Genomic DNA, 20,933 nt, shown 5'->3' with positions numbered 1-20,933 from the left:
TATAAATTCTTCGACAGATCTGCCAGTTCGCACAATGGGTTTGCTCTGGGAGATAAATCGCATTGTCTATCGTTGTTCCTTTTTCATGGCGTGGCGGTAGAATTTATACATGTGTTTTCTAGCTCAGATTTGATTAGACTCATCTGTACCTGCGGCGATAATTCAAAGTTATACGAATATTCGAATTAATACTTGCCATTTGCTGAATTTGATGCAGCATTGTAATAGCTATTTATTATATTGTGAACGTCAAATATGTACTCGTTCCAAAGCGGTAAGCATAGATACGCGACAAGAAACCCGCTGCTTTACTAGGCTTGTAACAACGATGAGCTGTAACAATTCATTGATAGTAATTATTCATCTTTTAAGCTGCAAACTTCTCTGTGGTCCCATTCAAGTTTCAATTTTCGTCAAAACTTTTCACTAAATTTGTTTTTTGGATAGTAAGGTCTGTGATAAAAAAGGTTGTAAAAATAATAGGCAATCAAATGAATTCTTGTGTGTGATATTTTATTGATGGTTTCAAGGCGGGTAATTTTTTTTTCCACTGATACACAGAGTTTACAATAATTTCAATCCTGTATAGGTAAAATGTAACAGTTGTTAGATTTCTTTGTTGTTTCAACTCCTAAATTATCACAAATTTGTCGTTCTTAACGCTTCGATGATATTAAAACTCACATCATCGATGCTAATTCAATACGTTCTACTTACATAAATATATTTCTTTGCTTGCAAATTTGGCAACTCTGTTTTTCAGTAGCTAGCACGAAGGGTAACTCATTATCGTTAGTGTGAATGGTTCATTCCTTATTCGACTCACATACAATTACTCCTAGTTCCAATAGGCTTAGTATCAATTGAATAGTTTTGTCACTTTCTCGTTAATGTCATTCTCGCTACCTTCGAAATAGACACCATAGGTTTTGATCCTAAACCATTGGTTTTTATAATATTGCAAGAGTATTTTCAGTTTTTTTGTGCTAGCATGGTCTAGTTTATACAATTTGAAACTGAAGAGTACCCTTCGAATACCGATAAGACGTTGGCCAACTTGTGAATTGAGAATTAGTGAAAAAAATTATTTTTCTGATAATTAGGTTCAGGAAAAACTATAATAAAATTGGATATTGTATAGGTAGTTAAGGTAGTAATTATTAAATTAATGACAGTGAAATTGTCAGTTTTCAATTACTCACTACCGCTCTGTCCACCTCTTTGCGGACTCGAATGGCGAGAACCATCTTCGCTGCCAGATATCGATTTCCGAGACACAGGACTTGCGGATCTGTGAATATATTTCTCAATCAATAATAATAAGCAAGGGTTGTAAATCATCCAAGTCGGACTGGTGTAGAAATGAAGCATGAAAAGCATCAAAAATTCGAAGTATATTCGAAAATTGGAGTGGTAATCAAATATATAATTTTCTATCGTACCTTGCTGATCCGCTCGCACTTCTACTCCTGGAGCCACTTTTTGATCTCGATCTCGATCTTGATCCGGACCGTGACCTACTCCTACTCTTGGACTTGCTTTGGCCTGAGCCTGATCTTGATCGTGATCGTGACCTTGATCGCGATCTTGACCTTGATCCTGATTTCGATCTGGATCGTGATCTTGAACCAGATTTTGATCTTGATCTCGATCGTGAGCCGGATCCGGATCTGGATCTGGACCTAGAGTGACTTTTCCTCGAGCCACTGCTTCCTCTAGATCTGGATCGCGATCTCGAACCACTTTTTCTTGATCCGCTGTTAGATCTGGAGCGTGACCGTGATTGATTTCGCGACCTCGAGGCACTTTTGCGAGATGTAGATCTGGACCTAGATCCACTCCTGGATCGTGAACCGCTTCTTGAACGCGATCGGGATCCACTCTTTGAACGGCTGCTAGACTTTGACCTAGAACGAGATCTGGAACGTGAGGCACGAGAACCTTCGGACTCCGATGCGATTCTACGCCTTCCTCGCCCTGCGTTTTCTTCCCCGCTTTCGTTTCTGAAATATTAGCGAATTAAAATTAGACAATGGATCATCACAGGCATCTACAGTGAAATGAAAATACAGAATGATCACTCACCCGCTTGCCATGTTAGGCCTTTCATTATCGCTCTCAGATTCACTTGTCGAAATAGTTTCTTTAGAAACAATTCGCATTTTTTGTTTACTTGATAAATCAGCGGTGCCACTCTTGCGAAATCCTTTACCTTTGTTACTTCCTCCCGCTTTTCTGCCACGTTTAGTTTTCGGTCGATCACTTCCCGAACCTGTAGTTCATAAATGGGACCGATTTGTTAATGATTACAAAACATTCAAAACAGGATTTAAGCAGCCAATGAAAATATCAATTTATATTACTGATGTTCAAACTTACCTCCACTTTCTCCGCTGTTAGCATGCCTTTTCCTTCTTCCCTTTCCTGACGATTTCCGTTCCTTTCTCTCACCGCTGCTCTTTCTCTTGCGTTTTTTTTCTCTGGGAGCTGAATCTTCGGTACGTTCATTTCTATCTGAGCCACTATCGCTTAGATATTGTTCAGACCTTACTTTCCTACCCTTCTTTGTAGGCTTTTCTGATGGCATGTCACCAAATAGTAAAACATTTTTCGTTTTCTCCACATACTCTTGTCGTTTTTGTAACATGGCTTCTGATTTCTGGCGACGCATATCTTCCACCTTTTTCTGTTCTTCCGTCTGGCGTATTCTGAAGGCTTGTCTGTAAAAAAAAAAAAAAAAAAAAAAAAAATGAAAATGAAAATGAAACATTGAAAACAAATCGATTCACAGCATATTTCCATGTAGAAATTTTCGGCGCTTATTTATTTGAAAATTAACAGGAATGCTTATCCAATTGTTACCTTTCTTCCTCCTGCTTTTTTCGGAGGATTTTTTCCTCCTCATCCAGCCTTCGTGCTCGAGCAACGTGGTATTGCGCTTGCGACAGCAAATCCTGACATTTTCTTGCCTCAATTTCAGCAAGTTGATCCATTTTCTCACCCTGCATACCCAGGAATTGAAAATATTTGTGGGATAATCCTAATTCATGTACAGCTTGCAATACAATAACCAACGTCGATTTTTCATCCTTCAAAATTTGCGTCGCCAATCTTTGTAGGACCAGAGCAATATTGTACAACAGTAATGTGTCTTGGGGAGCTACTCTGCGAGCCTGGAATTTCGAGTAAATATCAGACGCGTCAGCGACGGAAATGAATAGAAAGAGTCATGTGTGACATTGCTGTTCCTATACCTTTAACAAAGTCATTTTAGCTTCCCTCAGTTTTCCAGCTTTGAAATAAGCTCTGCCCAAGTATTGAAGAACCTCTACGTGATGATACTTGTAGAATTTACGCAAGCAGTTTTCATACTGAAATAAAAATTAGTTTCAAAGCATGGTGAATAGATAAAACGATATTCGTTAATTCGTAATACCAACCATCTGAATAGCACTGACGAATTGTTTTTGCTCCACGTAAATGTGAGCAATGTTCAACCAGACATCGCAAAATTCAGCTGTTGCTTCTCTGACTTGGGCAAATATATCTCTGGCCTCGTTGACGCAACCTTTGTGAGCAAGTACAGCTCCTATACCGTTTGCGGCCCAAATATTTCTTGGATCATTTCTTAATACCTGAGAAATTCGATCATATCTTTTGAGTATAGCTTCGATCCACAAGGCTTTTCACGGTCATTAAAAGGGGTGATACTCACTTGCTTGAACATGGCCAAGGCTCTGTCCTGGTGCCGTTTTTCTCTGTCCTTGTCTTTCCCGCTTTGATGAAGAGTCTGCAGCCAAATATTACCCAAGGCAATAAGCGAGTAGGCATCTGTGCTGGTCGTTGGACTTTTCAGGATCCGTTCAAATTTTTTTTGTCCCGGTCCCCACTCCATTTTAGCCAAATGTAAGTTTCCCAAGAGTGACCAGGCGTCCGGATGCTCGTTATTTATCCTCAAGGCATCTTTGAACCAATCCGAAGCTTCGTAAATTTGACCCTTATCTCTGGCCATGCAGCCTAACCGCAAGTAGCAGTCCACATAATTCGGGTGTTCTTTTAAAATGTCTTTGTACAGTTTTTCTGCCCGGTCAAATACGCACAATGCTTCGTTTAGGCGAGCCAAATTATACGTCGTAGTGACTGCAATGGAATTGTAATAAACAGGATCTTGTTCAGCGTCAGTTTTCGACCTGGCCAAAGACTCCTCCAGGTTGTTTCTTGCCTCTTCTAAATTTCCAAGTCTAGTAAAACAGAAATTCTTTACTTCTGCAAACTCAGTTACAAAGGAGAATATACAATTCAGCTTCGACCTACCTGTAATGAAGAGCACCGACGTTATTAAGGATTTCAGGTGGAATATCAGCCTGAACTTTGTCTTTAAGAATTCTGGTGGCTGTAGCATAAGCATTCAATGCAGCCGTTAGATCGCTTTGCTCCAAAATCTGAGCCAATTCGATCCACGCTTCGACATCGTCGGGAAATTGCTCCGTTACTTTTCTCAGATGACTTTTGGCTATGTCTCTTTTCGACTGGGAGCTTGAGTTGGCGTACAAAGAGCCAAGAATTTTCATTGTTTCGTAATTGCCGGACTGGGCTTTCAGAACTTTTTCAAAACATTGCGCTGCCTGGAGGGAAATGAATTTGATAGAACACACGAACAAGTTCTTAGGTATACAAGTAACCTCTTGTCGGAACAATTGCGTTGTCTTACATTCTCGGCATCTCCACGATAGACGTACATTTGACCAAGGCCAAAATGAGGCAGGACGAAAACCGGGGGAGCGAATTGAGTCGCCTGATAATAGTATTGAAAGGCTTGGTCGTAATCTCCCTGAAAATATTGCGTTTAACGTGTAGTAAAGCGGCAGCACCGTTCAGAAAAGACTAAAACCGTTACCGCCGAGGTAGGTATTTACCTGGACGTGAAAGGCTCTGGCGAGTTGATAGCAGCTCTCAGCACGCATAGCCTCGTTTTCGGTATTATGAAAAGCGTGCAGAGCCAAATGTTGTACTTTGTTGTAATCTTTCTTGAAGAAGAAATGATTCGCCAAATGGTTCAGAACCATCGGATTTGTCGAGTCTATCGTGTAGGCCTTGGACAACATTTGAACACCCGTTCTGATGCTGTCCGGCTGCTGCTGATTCAATTTAAGTACCGACAGGCCGACCAGAGCTCCGACGCATTGCGCGTCCAACTGCAAAGCTCTCTCAAACGCCATTTTGGCTTTGTCCTGGTTACCCAGTTTCATAAAACAATGTCCCATTCCGAGTCTGACCGCCGCCGGGCAATTGGGATTCGTCCTGAGTGCCTTTTTGTAAAATGCCAAAGCTCCGCGATAGTCTTTCTTGTTAAAAGCTATACACGCCTTCCCCAAGAGCGACGGAATGTTGTTAGGCGATTGGTTCAGAACGAAGTTAAACTGTGCATCTGCCTGTTCCATTTTGTCCCCTTCGAGGAGGCAGAAATAGGCTCGACCGAGGAGATGATTCTGTAGGAATAATAAAACAAAATTAATCCTTGCCTGCTTCTGTCACGTTTCTACCTCAAGGTGGATCCAAAACTTACCTGGTCGTACATGATAATTTTGTCCGCCGTAGTGTAGAGCAACGTTGCCTTGGTGAAGAGATCTCTCTTCTTGTCCTTGTTCTTCTCGCGATTCGCCTCCTGGACGTAGTACGCGGCCAGCATGTCCAGTGCTCGCATCTGGTCTTTTTCATAATCCCTGTAGTCGATGTTTGCGTCGATCCTCGACGACTCCAGAATCTTAATAAAATCCTCGATCTTCTGTTGTTTGTAATACTCGAGCTGTGCGTAAAGAAATATCAGTCGGTTAATATTTATACGTCTAATTGGTAAACGGTGACACGCCTAATGTAGGGCCTAAATCAAAGCAGAACTCTCACCGCCAGGTTGACCCAGATGCTGAGCTGGGCATGTTCCTGCCGCAAAATACCGAGAACCTCATCGCCGTCGGGTAATTGATCCAGGTACAATTCGATTACCTAGTTGCGGAAAGAGGAGTTATTCATCCGTATTGCGAATTGGGAAGCGTGGATTTGTAAGTTGCCTCGATAGTAAATGATACACAACGAGTGCGTCGGTTTTCTCAGGAGAAGCCCCGCTCGTCTAGGTTATGTTGGGTGTGTTTGACACGCAGTCGGCTCGTTTACGAACAAGATACGCGGGCCTCGAACTTGGTTGATGAGAAATCGAAACCAGCTTAATTGGTCGTAAAATAAGGTAGATATTATGAAAATTTACCTCGTCCGTATCACGAAGAGGTATCTCGATGCTCGCCATCGCTTCGGCCTTTAGCGCTCGCCACGGTCTCGCTACGATCGCTACTGAAGCGAATTGAATAGTGAGACGAGCGAGACATCGTTGCCGTGAATGAAATCGGCGCTTGCGCGAAACGTGACACGGTGTACTTTTCAATCGCGTTATTACTTTCCGCACGTTTTCTTTTCAAAAAGAATTTATCGTATACACCGTGAATTTCTTTCTGTTGGAATTTATTTATTTAAAACGGTATTTCGAGTCTTGCAGTTGGATTATACAAAATTTACAAGATATACCACACTATTCAGGATGTGTATAATCAGTTTTTGCTGGTTTCATTTTTTTTTTTTTTTTTCTACAGTCCTTGAAGTATTATATTTATTTCAAATTGAATCCACATTAATTTAAACACAAATGATACTTTCCTATTTATATAATCATACGTTATAATAGGGTTACATAAATTACAGTTTGAAGATAACCATTTTTTGTTTTTTTTTCGTATGTACACAAATTTCAACACAATTGTTAATCAAAGAATTACAACTTATTAATTACTGCAAGACGTGAAATTGAATCTTGAAAATCACGATAAATAATATTAATAATCGTAACGAATGTAGATAAAAAAAATTTCCTGTGCCGTGTATGGATTTCATTCGTTTTGTTTTCTTGTGCGTCTTGTTGTGAAATCGAATTTAAAATGATCATTGACATTTGGCACATTTTTTTTACTACTTTAATTACGAAGTTTTGTTATATTTTGGTTAAAAACGTCTTTTTCCGTTTCGTTATAGCTTTGCATTTTTCATTTTATATTTCTATAAAGTGGCATTAACGTTTCAATTATCTAAATGCTACTCTAAACGTATGCAGTATTGTATCGTAATAATTAAATATTTATATCAATTACGGATCGATCATACATCGACAACATTATACCTAATATAATTAGCGCCTGAATTTCTTATTATCATTGTATAATCATTATTGTAAATACAAATGTTAAGTCTGTTGCTTTCGGGTGATGATTGTGATGTTTTTATTCTTTGCGTCGACGTGTATATGATAATTAATGTGTGCGCGTGAAGTTTTGCGTTTGAATAATGGATTTCGAATTAACTATACGCACAGTACGGTGGTAAAATTGTCTCATCATGTCAATGGATAATTATTAGCATGCCGCACCACCACCGTTCGTCGTTACCGTCTGAAACAAAATATTACGCAGTCATACGAATGAAATTTAAGGGAATATTCTTTTTCCAAAACCAGTTCCCGCACCTTTAGATTCACCTGACTGCCATAAAACGAAGTAAAGGCCGTGTCCGAGCTGACGCTCAAAGGAAGACTCGTGGCGTCGATGATGGCTTCTCGTTCGCTGCTCAGCGTCGAGGCGCGTAAATCGAGGGTACCGCTGACAGCCGACATTCCTGAACTCGTTGCCATTTCAACTTCACCAACGTCGGGATGTGACATGTGTCTTAAAATAATGTCGCTTTAATCGATCGTTGTAAAATATTAGCCAAGTAAACACGGAGGGGTGGACGCGCGCCACAGATTCCATGCTTTAAACACACCTGCTAAATCGACAAGCTTGAAAATCGACGTCAACTATAGGTTTAAAGCATAAAATCCGTATAGCGAATTTTACTAGCTCGTACCTGTAGTCCGGGGCCGGCTGCTCGACTTGCTGTCTTCTTGAACTTGACGAAATCGGTGTCCGTTGAATCGCGTAAATATATATGCCGCTCATCGTCAAGGTGTAAGAAACGAAGTAGAGCGTATGAAACTGGAAAAGTAACGGTGTGAGTACGAATCGACCGAAAGCACGTTTGATAAGGGACCGTTCAACTATCAGCCGACGTATTTTTTTGCAAATTTTTGTATTTCCTACCAAGTGATAACTTGTTTTGCCCAGCCACTGTTTTTCATCGTTAGCTAACGCGTTTTCAAAAGTTTATTGGCCAGCGTTATTATTTGTGTTAGCGTTGGCTGATACTTGAACGGCCCCTAAGATACCGTGATAAAAAAATAAGAAAAACACCTTGTACTGGTTCGTCAACATCCCGAATAGAATGTTGAAGAAATCCGCAGTCAGGAGTGCGAGCTGAAGCGCAGTTGCTCCTGATTCGAAAAGGATCACAGGTACAAGAGAGTAAAACACGAACTGAGTGATGCAGTAGAGGATGAGGAACGTTATTACAGGAGCGTTGTCCCAGCAGAATGATTCCAGTTGTAGCCGCTCGAGAACGCCCCTGATTTAATTATAACAAAGACAAGTCGCTTCGCTGGATTGCAGTGTTCAATGTTAAAATGTCGGTAATCACTTACACTTGCATGCAGCTGATGATCGTGCCGAAAAATCCTATCATTCCCAGGTACTCTATGATGTCAACGGTCTTTACGGCCAGTTCCTGGAGGACTGTTATCACGGAGAACAAGATCGCGCCACCCAGACAGAGCATGTCACCGACGAGTTGATTTTTGCCTTAAAAAGACAAAAAACAAAAAAACAATCAGGATTCCCCCTTTTGACGTTGACGGATCATGATCGGAACCAATTTTTCGACTCGATAAAGACAAACCAGTCATAGCTGTTGAGTCCTTGTCGTCCTCGATGTCCGCCCACACCAGGCTTCCGATGGCCATTAGGCAGACCGAAACTCCGATAATGTGCACCATCCTGTATCTGACTCCCAGAACCAGGCAGGATAGCGCTAAAGCAACTGGAATTGCCACGCAGTCCAACAATAAGAGCTAACAGAGAAAATGGATGTGATGATCGACTTGATAAACGTAAAAAATAAAAAACTAGGAAGAAATCTTGAACCCACTTGTATACTGGCGAGGCTTGTGAACTGATGAGAGGCCGTGACCAAGGTTTTCGCCTCGACGTCGATCAGCGCGAGTAAAAGATAACGCCATCCTCTTGCCCTGGTCACGGATATTAATCCGTTGCCAACCCCCCTGCAGGACATCCACGTCGTGTAGACGATGCACATCATGGCGTAATGGGGGAGATTCTGACCTGTTGAAAAAACGACGAGGAAAAAATATCGATGCAAGAGAATAGATGACGCGGTTTACAATCTTCGAATGTATGTATGTACGTACCTGTTGGCAAGGCGAGGTGGTATTCGGTGTTTATGTGGTGGTTGAAAATCGTCATGAAGCACAGTACGACGGACAGAAATTGACCCAATATTATGGTCTTCCATACGGACCTGCGATTTTTCGTATTACAGGTTGTTTGAACAAATACGATATAATGTCGTAACAATTAATTTGTAATAATCGTGGTCGATTCTTTTTGGGGAAATTGATTTTCAACTTTGCGCTGCTTTTTTATTTCTTGTCGAAAATTGAATCGTTCCATTTTCAGTTTCGAATGAACAAAGGAAAGAATGTTGCAATAGGTGCGGATAATATACAAAGACGCGGCGTAAAGCGATGCGTGCTTTTCCTTCGTGGCGCTTCTAACCCAAAAGGTGTTTCCAATATTTGCATCGATTTGACAATATTCTTCAATCGCTTTGTTTGCGCAGTTTAATTTGAAAGAAAGCAACAGACCCGCGATCAAAGTCTTCAAAATCGACGAAAACATTTAAATAAAATATAAAACTCAATTCAAAATAGTAAATAATTGAATAATTTTGCGATTAATACGTAGAGTTCAAAGTTCGTCCTTCCCCTAAGTGAGATAAGCACTTACTATTATCAGCACCTGCACTGATTACGCTATAGCACTCGAGTTGAGTTATCACCCCTCGACCGATCAAACCGTGCGCGTGTACACAAAAATCTATGTTTACCCGGAAGGGTATCGGAATCACCCAAGGAGACGATTACGATCCATAATAACGTACCACTTTCCGAGCTCGGATATGTAATTCTCGATTTTATCGCAAATCCCATTTTGCGGTGGCTGCATGTTCGGATTTTGACGGCTGAGGCGACCGCCTCCTGACACTCCCTTGCCGTGGTGCATTTTCACCCTGGCCCCGGGTGGAATTCGCGCTTGCGCTTTACCGACACCCTCCCGACTTACACCCCGGTCTTGCCTGCTACAGATTCATCGCAGATAGCAGGCTGGCGGACAGGTGCGCGGATCCTCTCTTCCGCCATCTCTGATCCATCCTGGAGTGTGCACAATATGTCGTTGCGGGGGGAAAAAAAAAACAATAATTTTTTTCCTTCAAACAGGTTCAAAAGTTCCATTCGGGTATAAAAATAGGCCTGTTAAAATTCGAACTCTTAATATTAACATTGAGAGGTTGCGCATTGCATTTTTCCATTTTTAGAAGAATGACACGCAAAAAATGGTTTTCACCCCATCTGATTTTTATAACTAGCTAACGATGCGTCGTACAGGAAATTCACGGACATATTTTTTTAGGGGATTGAAAGCTCTGTAAAAAAAGTCTCATCAGTTTATGATAAATCTACACGCTTTCAAAAGTTATTCAAGGTCCTTAAATAACTTTCAACGTTGAATAACTTTTGAAAGAGTAGATTTATCATAAAATGATAACGGACCTTTTTTGTAAAGCTTTCAATTCCCTGCAAAAATATGCCAGTTAATTTTCTGTACGACGCATCGTTATATAGTTATACGACTATTTTCGCATGCTATTTTTACGGAAAATAAAAAAGTACGATGTGCAACCTGTTAATGTTGATATTAAGAGCTCAAATTCTGACTGGCCTAATTTTATACCTAAATATGGAACTTTTGAACCTGTTTGGAAGAAAAAAAAGAATCTTTTTCTATTTTTGAAACACCTTTAATGCACAACCTATCTTGATGAAACCCGTATGGAAAAAAAACCACTTTTCACTTTTCTTAAGACGATGAAGACTTCATCTCGAAATATGAAATCGTTGCTGTATACAATCGTTGGATCGGAGCTATCAGCGTTGCCAGCGAACTTTTATTTTCCACGCTTATAGGCTGCACTGATTCTCTTTATATCGCCGAATCTTTAAATATATTATCTGTTTGTTGTTTAACGCGTTGTGGATTGGAATTGTGATGTTTCATTTCCGGGCACATTTGAATCACCCGCTCAAAGTGCAAAGCATCTGGTTTGTTCGTCGGACTTGCTCAGCTGGCCAGTTCAGTCGCTCTCTTACCAAATGAGCCGCGGCTACAAAATTTCAGCTATATCGGAGACTCGACCACCCCGTTGCAACACGTTGCGAGGCTTACAATTAGTTCTGTTTTTTTAAAAAACAATAAAACGTGCGTCGAGTGCCGATGTCGGCGGATAAATTGATGCACGTATTGTGACGGCACTGGTACCAGAAATGTTCAAACAAACATGTCGAACATGCCTCAGTACAAGAGGAGAAATGGTTCCGATATTCTCATCCGGCTTTTACGTAAGCCAACTACCAAAGAAGCTCATGGCTTTCACAAGGCTTGAGGTTAGTAGGAGATAGAGATAAATTTATCCAACAGCCCTATTCACGATATCCGTATTTATTTCTGCGCAACCGATCCATTTCTATGACTACCCTATTTTTACAAACAATCGTAGCTGTTCAAACATCTTCGCAACGGTCTTACAGATTAAATTTTTGGGCTTAAATTTCCACTGCAGTCTTTGAATTAAAAGGCGGGAATCTTTTATGATCTAGTAGTTCACTTGCTTACTGTTTTTCGCAGATATCCGAAAACGACGGTCTGCCGAAGGTGATTTGCAAGAAATGCTTGTTCCTAGCAGAATCTTTCTATTGTTTCAAGGAACAATGCGAATCTGCTGATAATCAGTTGAAATTTTTACTAAAGAACAAATTACGCAACAAGGATACTTTAATCGCCAGAAAGACACCCGATTCACAGATATCGGGCAGCGGCTCTTGCGGTCTTGGCTTCGCCGATTCATTCGGTGGATTTGCAAATTTTCTTTCAAGCAATGAAAAACAGCAGCATAACAAAAGAAATGCTTTTACTCAGCCCCGGGGTATTGAAGATGACTACGTAGTTGAATATATTTCGGATGAAGTGAGAATTGAGGTTGAAAATGCGATGAAAAGGAGGCAAGAAGCTGAGAGGAGAATCGGTATGGAGAAAGTATCGCATAGTGTCCGAAATCTGGAAGGAATCGAAGTGGTTCCTGTGACTGATCTATGTGCTGGGCGACACGAAAAGAGTTCTGATAGAAAAAAAGAGGACATTGTTGTGTTTCCTGTAACCGTTTCTAGGAAAAGAAGCAAATCGATTGAAAGCATTGTTATCGAGGATCCGGCGCCACTCACCAAGAGGCTTAGACTTCCTGCAGAGACTTCGTTCACAAAAGTTGATTTGAACAAAGTGAGAAATGGGGATTCTTCAATTTGCGGGGAACATAAAAAAATGAACTTTTCTACGGTAAAAAAATTTGTTAAAATTAACGAAGAAGGATGTGGTAGCAAGGATAATTCTCAGCTGAAAAACAATACCAATATTATTATTGTTATCGACGATGACAATGAAATGGAGGATCCCCAGGTTGACCAGGATCCAAAGAATCAAATGGATGTAAAGATCTTGGAAACGATTTTACAAAAACAAGATTTGGACTTGAATGAAAGTAAAGGTGAAAGGGAGACAAAAGTGGACGAAAGAAAACCAGAAAGGGAATCAATTCAGAAACCAGAAGTCGTCGGTGCTAATGAAATTAGCAAATTTTCCGATATTTCCGTTGGAATTAATTCAGTCGAGAGTGAAGAACAAGCGGTAGAAAAATATTCTATTTGCCATTCAGAAACAGTAGAAACTATGGGATATTTCACCGAGGAATACGAGGAGGAGCAGGCACATAACTCTTCAGACGATTCCCAGGGTTACCATCTAGTCGCAAAGTCTACTGTTGGGTCTATTATCAGCGAAACTGACGATCCTACTGTTCCGGATATCAGTATGAGGATTGATGGAGACGACATGTTAAATTACGAGGATGTGAACGACAAAAGGAGTGGCGAGATATTTATTAAAAATGAAGTCAGCAACACAAATAATAACTGCTCTTTCTCAGTTGAAAAAAAGGAGAGAGAGAACAATAATTCAAACGTGAATTGCTCTGTCGAAACTGAAACTAATCGGAGACCAGCATCCATTTGCAGCTTGGACAGTTTCTCTTATAAAGGAACGTCATCCGCGCTACTGGGTGTTGATTCGTCAAGTACGGATAAAAAGTATCGGCAAAAAGATTGGCTGAAAGATATTCAAGATAATTCGTTGAAATTCGAAGATTCGGCCATTTTTCCTTATCAACGACGCAGAGACACTCAACCACAGTCTTACCGCTGCACCACATGTTTTGGACATTTTGAATCGCTGCCAGCAGTACTGAAGCACAATGTACAGGAACACATGTCAGACCAAGCTCCTTTCACTTGTTGTATTTGTGACGTAAGTTTTGACAACAAGAGTAAACTTTACGACCACATTGACGAACACAACGGATCAAAGCCTTTTAAATGTTCGTTCTGCCCAAAGACATTTAATATGCAGAGAAAACTGAAGCGACACATTCATAATCACATTAATTACCAATCATTCGTATGCGAGGTATGCAGAAAGAGTTTCACGAAGAAATCATCTCTTGAATCTCATATGTATCTTCATATCGGGGAGGTACCTTTCGCTTGCAATAGCTGCGACGTTTCATTCAATAATAAAATCTCTCGGCAAAGACATGTCACAACGGCTCGTGAAAAACTTGACACTGTCGTTTGCAAATTTTACAACAAGGATTTGCCCGACAACAGGTCTTTTCCAGTTCATAGGTCGGTTCATACCGGTGACGAATCTTATCAGTGTCGCCGTTGTCTTCGACATGGTGAAATCACAGGTGCTGACGATCCTTGGGTAGAGAGGGTGAAGACAGAGAATCAGAGCAGGGAGGCCCAGGATTCTGATGGTTTTTGGGAAAATAAACTGAACTCAGAAAAGCAAAGTGGAGAAAATGGAGCCGCTTTATCAACTGAGATTAAGGTCCACTGCACCAAAGTTGAAATAGATACTAAGGAGAATAATTCCTCCTCTTGCAACGCGACAGTGGTTGGAGATGCCGAAAGAAAGGCAAATGGGCAAAGTAGACCCCGGATGAAGGCAGAAAATTTTAACGACGGTTGTATGGAGGAATTTACCACCTATTCCGAAACATTGGCTGAAATTGACACGGTTGTTACTCCAATTACCGTCGTTGATAGCGGAGAACACTGAATAGAATTACCGAAACGTTTAGAATTTTTCCTTGTCATTTATTTTCCAATTTCTCATACCGATTAACGTACAAATATCACTAAGTCGATATCACAAGACTGCCAATCGTTTTATTTCAAAATTTATCAAAACTACTTAGTTTTGTGTCGGTGAAAATATAATCTACGTTATTTATTCAACAACATTTATATCATTTCCACTTCCATTCCTTCCTTACCGGTCGGTTATCCTGGCAACTTGGTAGTCTTAATTTTGCCTTGTTTCAGCAAATTACCCTCTTAGAATACATTGCAAAATATTCTAATACGATTATGGCTTACTTACTTGTGTGGCTTATCAGGTTGATCTGGATTTAAAAAAATAATTCAAATCCCTCCTGTGCTTACTACAGGTATCGATACACGCTGTAGCCGCCTCGTGGCCGCTCAAGGCACGTGAATTTAACCCGCCAGCACCTACCGAAGGGTGTAAAGTCGATATCGTTGGCTGAATTGACGAGGGAGAGGGTGTCGTCTTTGCCGTGCGAAATCAGGCAGAGGGCGTGAGGCGAATTTTCTCTGCTACGCGGGTATCCGTCGGGTCTTTCGAACGTTACGGTTATTTTGAACAAAAGGATAAAATTTGCTAAATTGAATACAGTGCAAAGTCCCTGATGGTAGCCGGCTGTCAGCGTCGTGTTTGAAGAAGCGGAAAAAACCGCAGGGGTAGAAAGAATCAAAATCGAAGTCTCGATATAATCAGATTGAAGTTGGTAATCAATTTGAAGTTAGCGACCGTGAAGGATATGTGAAGGAAGAAATCGTCGATTTCGGTCGTTGTAGAATTGTTTATTAGAAAAACGACAACGTTACTAAGTTCAACCTCGTTCGATGTTATATTCCGGTCAATGATTCCTCCAAATTCGACTCGTCTAATTCCTTAAAAAATTGCGGACGTGTTAAAAAAGAGATTCCTTGTGGAGAATATTGCAAATGCAGTCAGGTTAAATGGGATGGGGCTCAAAATCACGAAAGAAGAAAAAGAAATTTGAAATGACGAATGATCGGTGTACCGAAACACGAATTTTTGGTAAATAAAGAATTTGACCCTTCGAGTCTTTCGTCAGTCGTTGTTGACAAATTCGGCACGAGTCTGACATCTGAAAAATCGACCTCTTGATTGTCCGGTGTTTTCGCAATCCAATATTTTGCGCATCGTAATCTGGCTCATTCTCAAATAAATGTCCATGTAAATTTATTTATTATACATTCTTGAGTTCTCAATTTTTATTTTTATACAATGCAACTTTTCGCGTTCATGGTCTTTCTACGTTCTTAGCTCGCGGTAATTTGACTTCCGGGATATCGTCTCTTCGAATTTTTGTTCTTTCGCAGTTTTTTACCCTACCCGTGCCTACCTGTAATGTATGTGCAATCTACGCGGAGGTAATTGGTTTCCGGGTCTCGTACGACGCCGTAACTCAGGTCCTGGCGACGCGGCGTGCAGAAATAATATCGACGCTTCCGTATAAGTCGGTTGGAAAAATCGAGGGATTGAAAGTTTCTTCGCCGAGGGTAGTCGAGTATAATGCGTACACTTCGTATCGCCGTGCTAACGCCTCGACCGAGTAGTCAAATATTCCCGATACTTGACGGATAGGAAATATCTACTCCCGGAAATACACCCCAGCAGTTGATGCTGCACATTTAGCTCCTCGCCTCCAGTTCTTCGGCGCTTCCAATATATTATCTGCTTCCGATACTTTTTACCGAGGAGCTCGATTATGCTTCTGCCCTAGCGTTATATACGTGGGTGCGTTGGAGCATCGAGTTTATACCCGATAAGAGTTTAGAACTCGGTTTGATGTTCTTTTTATCCATCAAAATAGTAAGCAGCATGATATCGCGGTTGCCGAATATTTTTCCGGGGAGAATCGAAGAAAAAAAATTGAGAGAAAGGATAGAAAGGGGGGGTATTCTTGAAATTTTTTGCAGCTACGCCCGATCATATTTTTTTTCTTCATTCGGCTGATAGAATTCGTGGCAGTTTTCCTTCTATCCAACGTTGCCAACGGTACGCAAAAACTTCTGGGACTCGGTTTGACGCTGATCAGATGATAAACCCATTTTCAGTAACGGGGCGGGGTTGAAGTTTCGAACTTTCAAAAGTTCCAAAAGCACCAAATTCCGAATTATTTGTCGGCGAAACTTGAAGTAAAGAAATTGAACTTTGAAGAAACGACAAAGTTTCGAATGATCGGAAACACGACGGCTCAAAGTTCTTGGCTTCAAGTTTCGCCACGAAAAAATTCCGAATTTGGTTTCCACGGAACTTTTCAAATTCGAAGTTTCAACACCACCCCCTCAGTAACAGCCAATAACCACTTACACGTAGAAGCATCGATCGGGCCAAATTATATTATAATTTTTATTTTGACGTTCACACAACTTTGCATAATTTTTCTACGTGCAAACTAGAGTTGGCATTTGGCCTGGTTTTAAAAGCGATAAAGTCGTGTAGAGAGACGAAGAGAAAAGGAGAATTGCCATTTTTTTTACTCGTGCAAAGACCCAGACTGCCGCCTAGAGCAAAGCGGTCCGCAATTTCGCGCGATGCTCGACGATCCCGATCTAGGATAGTGGAGGGTAGACATGGGCAGGTACACACCTAGCGAGATAAGAATCCAATTGTACGCAATCCTCTAACGAGGGTAGATCCGGGACGCTGGTGGAGAAGGGAGGAGGGACCGAATTCCCCGGGGATTCCCGGGAGTCATATAGCCGAACGCTTTGGTCGATCGAGAGTCCGTCAAACGAACCGTTTCTTTTCTGGCTATCCGCTCTTTTCCCGTCTTTCAATTCGCAATAATTTATTTTCCCTTTTCGTTTCCACCGCTTTCCCCTTTTATCATTCACTGTTCAATTTCATTCACCAGTAGCGGTTTTCTTACATCTTCGACGCGCTCTTTATTCATACTTTGATGGTAGATTTTCTAAAGGTTATATGGTCATGCAACATTCTCACTACTCCGATATTGCGATACTTTTCCACTGCAGGCAATTTAAATACCACGTGGCTCGAGGCAAAATGAACATTTTGTTGAAGTAACGAGGAGTTCTTGCAAAGAGCGAAAAGAGCAACTTTAGCTCTACGAATGAAGGACTGCGTAAATATTACTTGCTCATTTTATACGATTGGGACAATTGTTTGACAGTAATTTCTGCACCGACCACCATGTATGCTTTATCGCTTCTCTCTCCGTCTCTCTTAATTTGCCAATTTCAAGTATCTCTCGATGAGAAAGTAAAACAAGAAGCAACCGAGGTAAACTGGGAACTTTGCGGGGGATTTTAGATTCTTGGAGCTTTTCCTAAAGCAAACGTTGTCTTGTACCCACCTACCGGCATGAGTTGTTGAACTTTTTCACCGCTGCAGGTGTATTAGTAGTATATATACATACATGTATATAGGTATAGAATTACAGACGACGGCCGATGTTCCAAGTTTTCCCGAGACCAGTTCACGTACAAAATAAAAAAGAAACGAAAAAAATAGATGGCGAGTATAGGTAAAGGTAAAACTTCTGGAATCCGATGAAAATTTTCATTTATTTATTTTTTATCCATGCATCATTTCGACCCACGCATCAGGTAATCGCCGCACAGAGTCAAATTGAGGGTAAAATTGAGATTCCGCAAAACGCGGGGTTCGTCGCTCTATGGGACGGGTAGATATTTTTTCGGTTACAGAACTGGAAAAAGAATTCGATATTGCAACAGCTCTATGCAAATATCGTATAACCGCGGCACGAGAGAAAATTCCGTTCCCCCTCGTTATTTTTAACTTTTCTCTTTTCTATTACGTCGAACCAGTCCGATACAACGTTTCTTTTTTGCGAAAGCGCAATTTTTTTCATTCATTTTTATCTTTTTCTTGTTATTTTACCATCATCGTCATGTGCTGTGCGCGGATGAAATTGTGCCGAAGAATTTTATAACGGAGGCTCATCCGTTGGGAATATATAGAAATTAAATTCCGTGGTGACGTCAAAGGTCGTGTTGGGCGATGACAAAAAGAAACAGTGAATAAATAAAAAAAAAAAAAAAAACCGCGTCACTTGCAAGCGCATCGGTATCCATCGTGTAGTGTTTAGTATACGATATGTGGAGTCACGTGTAAGTATCTGATTGCTAAAAGTGAGGTGAGACAATGAATCGACGCCTCTTACGAAAATTAACATGCTGTATCGGTGGATATAAAAATTTGAAAAAGACTGATTTAGTCATCTCCAATAAGATACAATAGTTTGTTACACTCTTGGAGAAAGATTACGCATAATTTAGTTGAGGACCGATAATATAATTGGTATAAAAACAATTTATCGTCGGTATAATAAGACCAATTGATATTCGTGCATTGATAAAAAATTTAGAAGAAATTTAAAACATCTGTAAAGAACCTGTAAAAACAGGATTAAATTTTCTAAGATCTGCATCGACCACGCAATCTCGAGGATATTTATAAGGGTTTTTTTTTTTGACGCGCAAAAGTGCACTTTTGCATTCGCAAATTGACTTTCATTTCGGTACTATCGAAATCCTTATCACACTAATCGAGAGTGATAATTTTCGTAAGAAATCTGAAACGTGCTACTCTTCGTAAGAGGCGTCGATATGTCCCGTAATGCATTGTACGCTTCTAATGCCCATCCGCCGATTAGTTCATCAGCAACTGTCGACCTTTTTCCCTGATGGATTGGCAAGGGATGCGCCTATCTCTTCGGCTGTTAGGGCGAATAAGTATATATAGTCGGCGAGTCAAGCCGTCTGCCTGCAGAGAGAATCGGGGTGTCGATGGAATCGCGTTCCTCCTCCGTTTACGACGGCTCTGCGTCAATCGTTATTGGGAATAGTGTTGCCGAACATCACCGAATTTACACCGTATTTTTACTTCCGACCACGGGGAATTGACTTTGTGGATACACGAAAGCTGGGAAATCCCCGCTACCCAGGTAGACGGATATTTTTCCTTTGAATTTAGAATTTTATAACGGGAACTGCATTTCAACGATAAAATTTGACGTCTGCAGCGGCGGTGGAGAGAATTCGCTCACCTCGAATTGATTTACGCATTTTTCGTGAGCCGGGCGGGGTTCAAAAATGCGAATAATTAATAATTCGAAGGGACGAAATCCCGAAAGTCAAATTACCGACTGTTAAAAACTTAGAAAGAACATAAATACGAAAAGTTGTCGTGTAGAAAAATACAAGTTGAGAACGCAAAAATGTATTGATAGATTTATACCAACATTTTTTTTTTTTGAAAATGGGAAAGATTGCGAAGTGCAAAATATTGAATTGCGAAAATACCGAAAAGTCAAATTGTCGACTTTTCAAATATCTATTAACAACGAATGACCAAAGACTCGAAATGTAAAAATCCCGGAACCCACTAAGCCAGAATGGACAAAATACTGAAAGTCTGCAAGACGTCAGATACACATTTATTCTTATCAACGATTAATGTAATAATGCCTCGAATCAATTGAATTCACGTTGAAAAAGATGTACCGTTTAAATGTTATTGAAAATATGATGTCTATTTCTGTGCGTTCTTTTTTTCTTCGATGATACGGACGATCGTCTGACACAATGAGATAATCTTCGTAAAACTAGCACAGAGTTTACGAATTTGACAAATTCGGAATTCTCAAGAGATTCGGTATTTCGTCCTTCCGGGATTTTGGTCGTTCTGCATTTTACGGATCGAGATTCTGCTCCTTCTGAATTTCGATTTTCGACAAATAATATTTTTCGTTTTCTGGCTGTTCGAAGTATCAGCCGCTCTCAATTTTCAATATCGTAACTATTATTTTTCCATATCTTCGCATTCTGTGCTTTGTTCAATCGGCATGCCGACTGTTCTGAAAATGCTTTTTCGAATAAAAGCACGTTCGGTTAAATGAACTTTTGTGAAAACAGTTATTCCACCGGATGATGTACCGAAAATTCCAATTTCGGTAGACTGCTCATTCGCTATTTGAAAATTCGCATCTCGAAAATTTCGGGTTTTCGACCAGTCGACTCTTTCGTCTTTCGGGATTTCGACTCCCGTCCCCTGCGCCCCGGCATTATCACGTGTATAATTCCAATTATGAGTTAATCTACATGTATTGTTACGTATTGAAATATCATTAATAATTTACCGCGTAATGACCGTATTGATGTTAATTCTCGACCGCGTTTCGGCTAATTGATATTACTTGTGTTGCGAGGAGCGGATAGGATAATCCGAGTCTAAACTAATCTCGAAAGGCAGGTGTATGCGTGCCGTTGAAATTACGATCCGTTGGTAAATCGACGACAATGGGACTACGAGAGTGATCGATATGACTAGGCGGATCTACACCGCGTACACGCGTGTCGCGATTGCGGTTTGAGCGATATTACACGAGTTAAT

General features: G+C 40.7%; 3 protein-coding genes across 3 annotated transcripts; 1 reads left to right on the top strand and 2 right to left on the bottom strand.

Moving 5' to 3' along the window:
- Window positions 1-492: 492 nt before the first annotated feature.
- LOC107224924 (RNA polymerase-associated protein CTR9 homolog) lies at window positions 493-6,375 on the bottom strand. The gene is made up of 14 exons (XM_015665179.2): window positions 6,263-6,375; window positions 5,905-6,003; window positions 5,567-5,806; window positions 4,917-5,489; window positions 4,712-4,831; window positions 4,315-4,625; window positions 3,716-4,241; window positions 3,441-3,635; window positions 3,255-3,371; window positions 2,863-3,173; window positions 2,380-2,720; window positions 2,086-2,272; window positions 1,443-2,003; window positions 493-1,291 (listed from the first exon to the last, which is right to left on the bottom strand). Exons 1-14 carry the CDS (start codon window positions 6,299-6,301, stop codon window positions 1,195-1,197), a joined length of 3,717 nt encoding a protein of 1,238 aa, XP_015520665.2. The 5' UTR covers window positions 6,302-6,375; the 3' UTR covers window positions 493-1,194.
- Window positions 6,376-6,537: 162 nt separating this feature from the next.
- On the bottom strand, window positions 6,538-10,306 carry LOC107224911 (solute carrier family 35 member F2-like). Its single transcript, XM_015665160.2, has 9 exons — window positions 10,150-10,306; window positions 9,398-9,507; window positions 9,118-9,311; window positions 8,869-9,040; window positions 8,615-8,771; window positions 8,328-8,538; window positions 7,945-8,072; window positions 7,565-7,763; window positions 6,538-7,490 (listed from the first exon to the last, which is right to left on the bottom strand). Exons 1-9 carry the CDS (start codon window positions 10,269-10,271, stop codon window positions 7,455-7,457), a joined length of 1,329 nt encoding a protein of 442 aa, XP_015520646.1. The 5' UTR covers window positions 10,272-10,306; the 3' UTR covers window positions 6,538-7,454.
- Window positions 10,307-11,462: 1,156 nt separating this feature from the next.
- LOC107224908 (zinc finger protein 37 homolog) lies at window positions 11,463-14,655 on the top strand. Its single transcript, XM_015665155.2, has 2 exons — window positions 11,463-11,710; window positions 11,952-14,655. The coding sequence occupies exons 1-2, from the start codon at window positions 11,591-11,593 to the stop codon at window positions 14,493-14,495; spliced, it is 2,664 nt and encodes an 887-aa protein (XP_015520641.2). The 5' UTR covers window positions 11,463-11,590; the 3' UTR covers window positions 14,496-14,655.
- Window positions 14,656-20,933: the final 6,278 nt, after the last annotated feature.

The sequence above is a fragment of the Neodiprion lecontei genome, chromosome 7 (assembly GCF_021901455.1).
Source record: "Neodiprion lecontei isolate iyNeoLeco1 chromosome 7, iyNeoLeco1.1, whole genome shotgun sequence".
In the NCBI taxonomy this organism is placed as follows: Eukaryota; Metazoa; Arthropoda; class Insecta; order Hymenoptera; family Diprionidae; genus Neodiprion; species Neodiprion lecontei.
Note: the sequence above shows the minus strand (reverse complement) of the source record. Positions and strands in the feature narration are given on the sequence as shown.

Bases quoted from the DNA above. Each gene is read 5' to 3' on its own strand.
- LOC107224924 (XM_015665179.2), bottom strand. From the start codon at position 6,301: ATGGCGAGCATCGAGATACCTCTTCGTGATACGGACGAG. The intron at 5,807-5,904 runs GTGAGAGTTCTG...CTTTACGCACAG, and splicing joins GCATCTGGGTCAACCTGGCG to CTCGAGTATTACAAACAACA. The intron at 4,626-4,711 runs GTAAGACAACGC...ATTTCCCTCCAG, and splicing joins ATCGTGGAGATGCCGAGAAT to GCAGCGCAATGTTTTGAAAA.
- LOC107224908 (XM_015665155.2), top strand. From the start codon at position 11,591: ATGTTCAAACAAACATGTCGAACATGCCTCAGTACAAGAGGAGAAATG. The intron at 11,711-11,951 runs GTTAGTAGGAGA...TGTTTTTCGCAG, and splicing joins TGGCTTTCACAAGGCTTGAG to ATATCCGAAAACGACGGTCT.
- LOC107224911 (XM_015665160.2), bottom strand. From the start codon at position 10,271: ATGCACCACGGCAAGGGAGTGTCAGGAGGCGGTCGCCTCAGCCGTCAA. The intron at 9,508-10,149 runs GTACGTTATTAT...GAAAAATCGCAG, and splicing joins ATATCCGAGCTCGGAAAGTG to GTCCGTATGGAAGACCATAA. The intron at 9,312-9,397 runs GTACGTACATAC...TTTTTTCAACAG, and splicing joins CCACCTCGCCTTGCCAACAG to GTCAGAATCTCCCCCATTAC.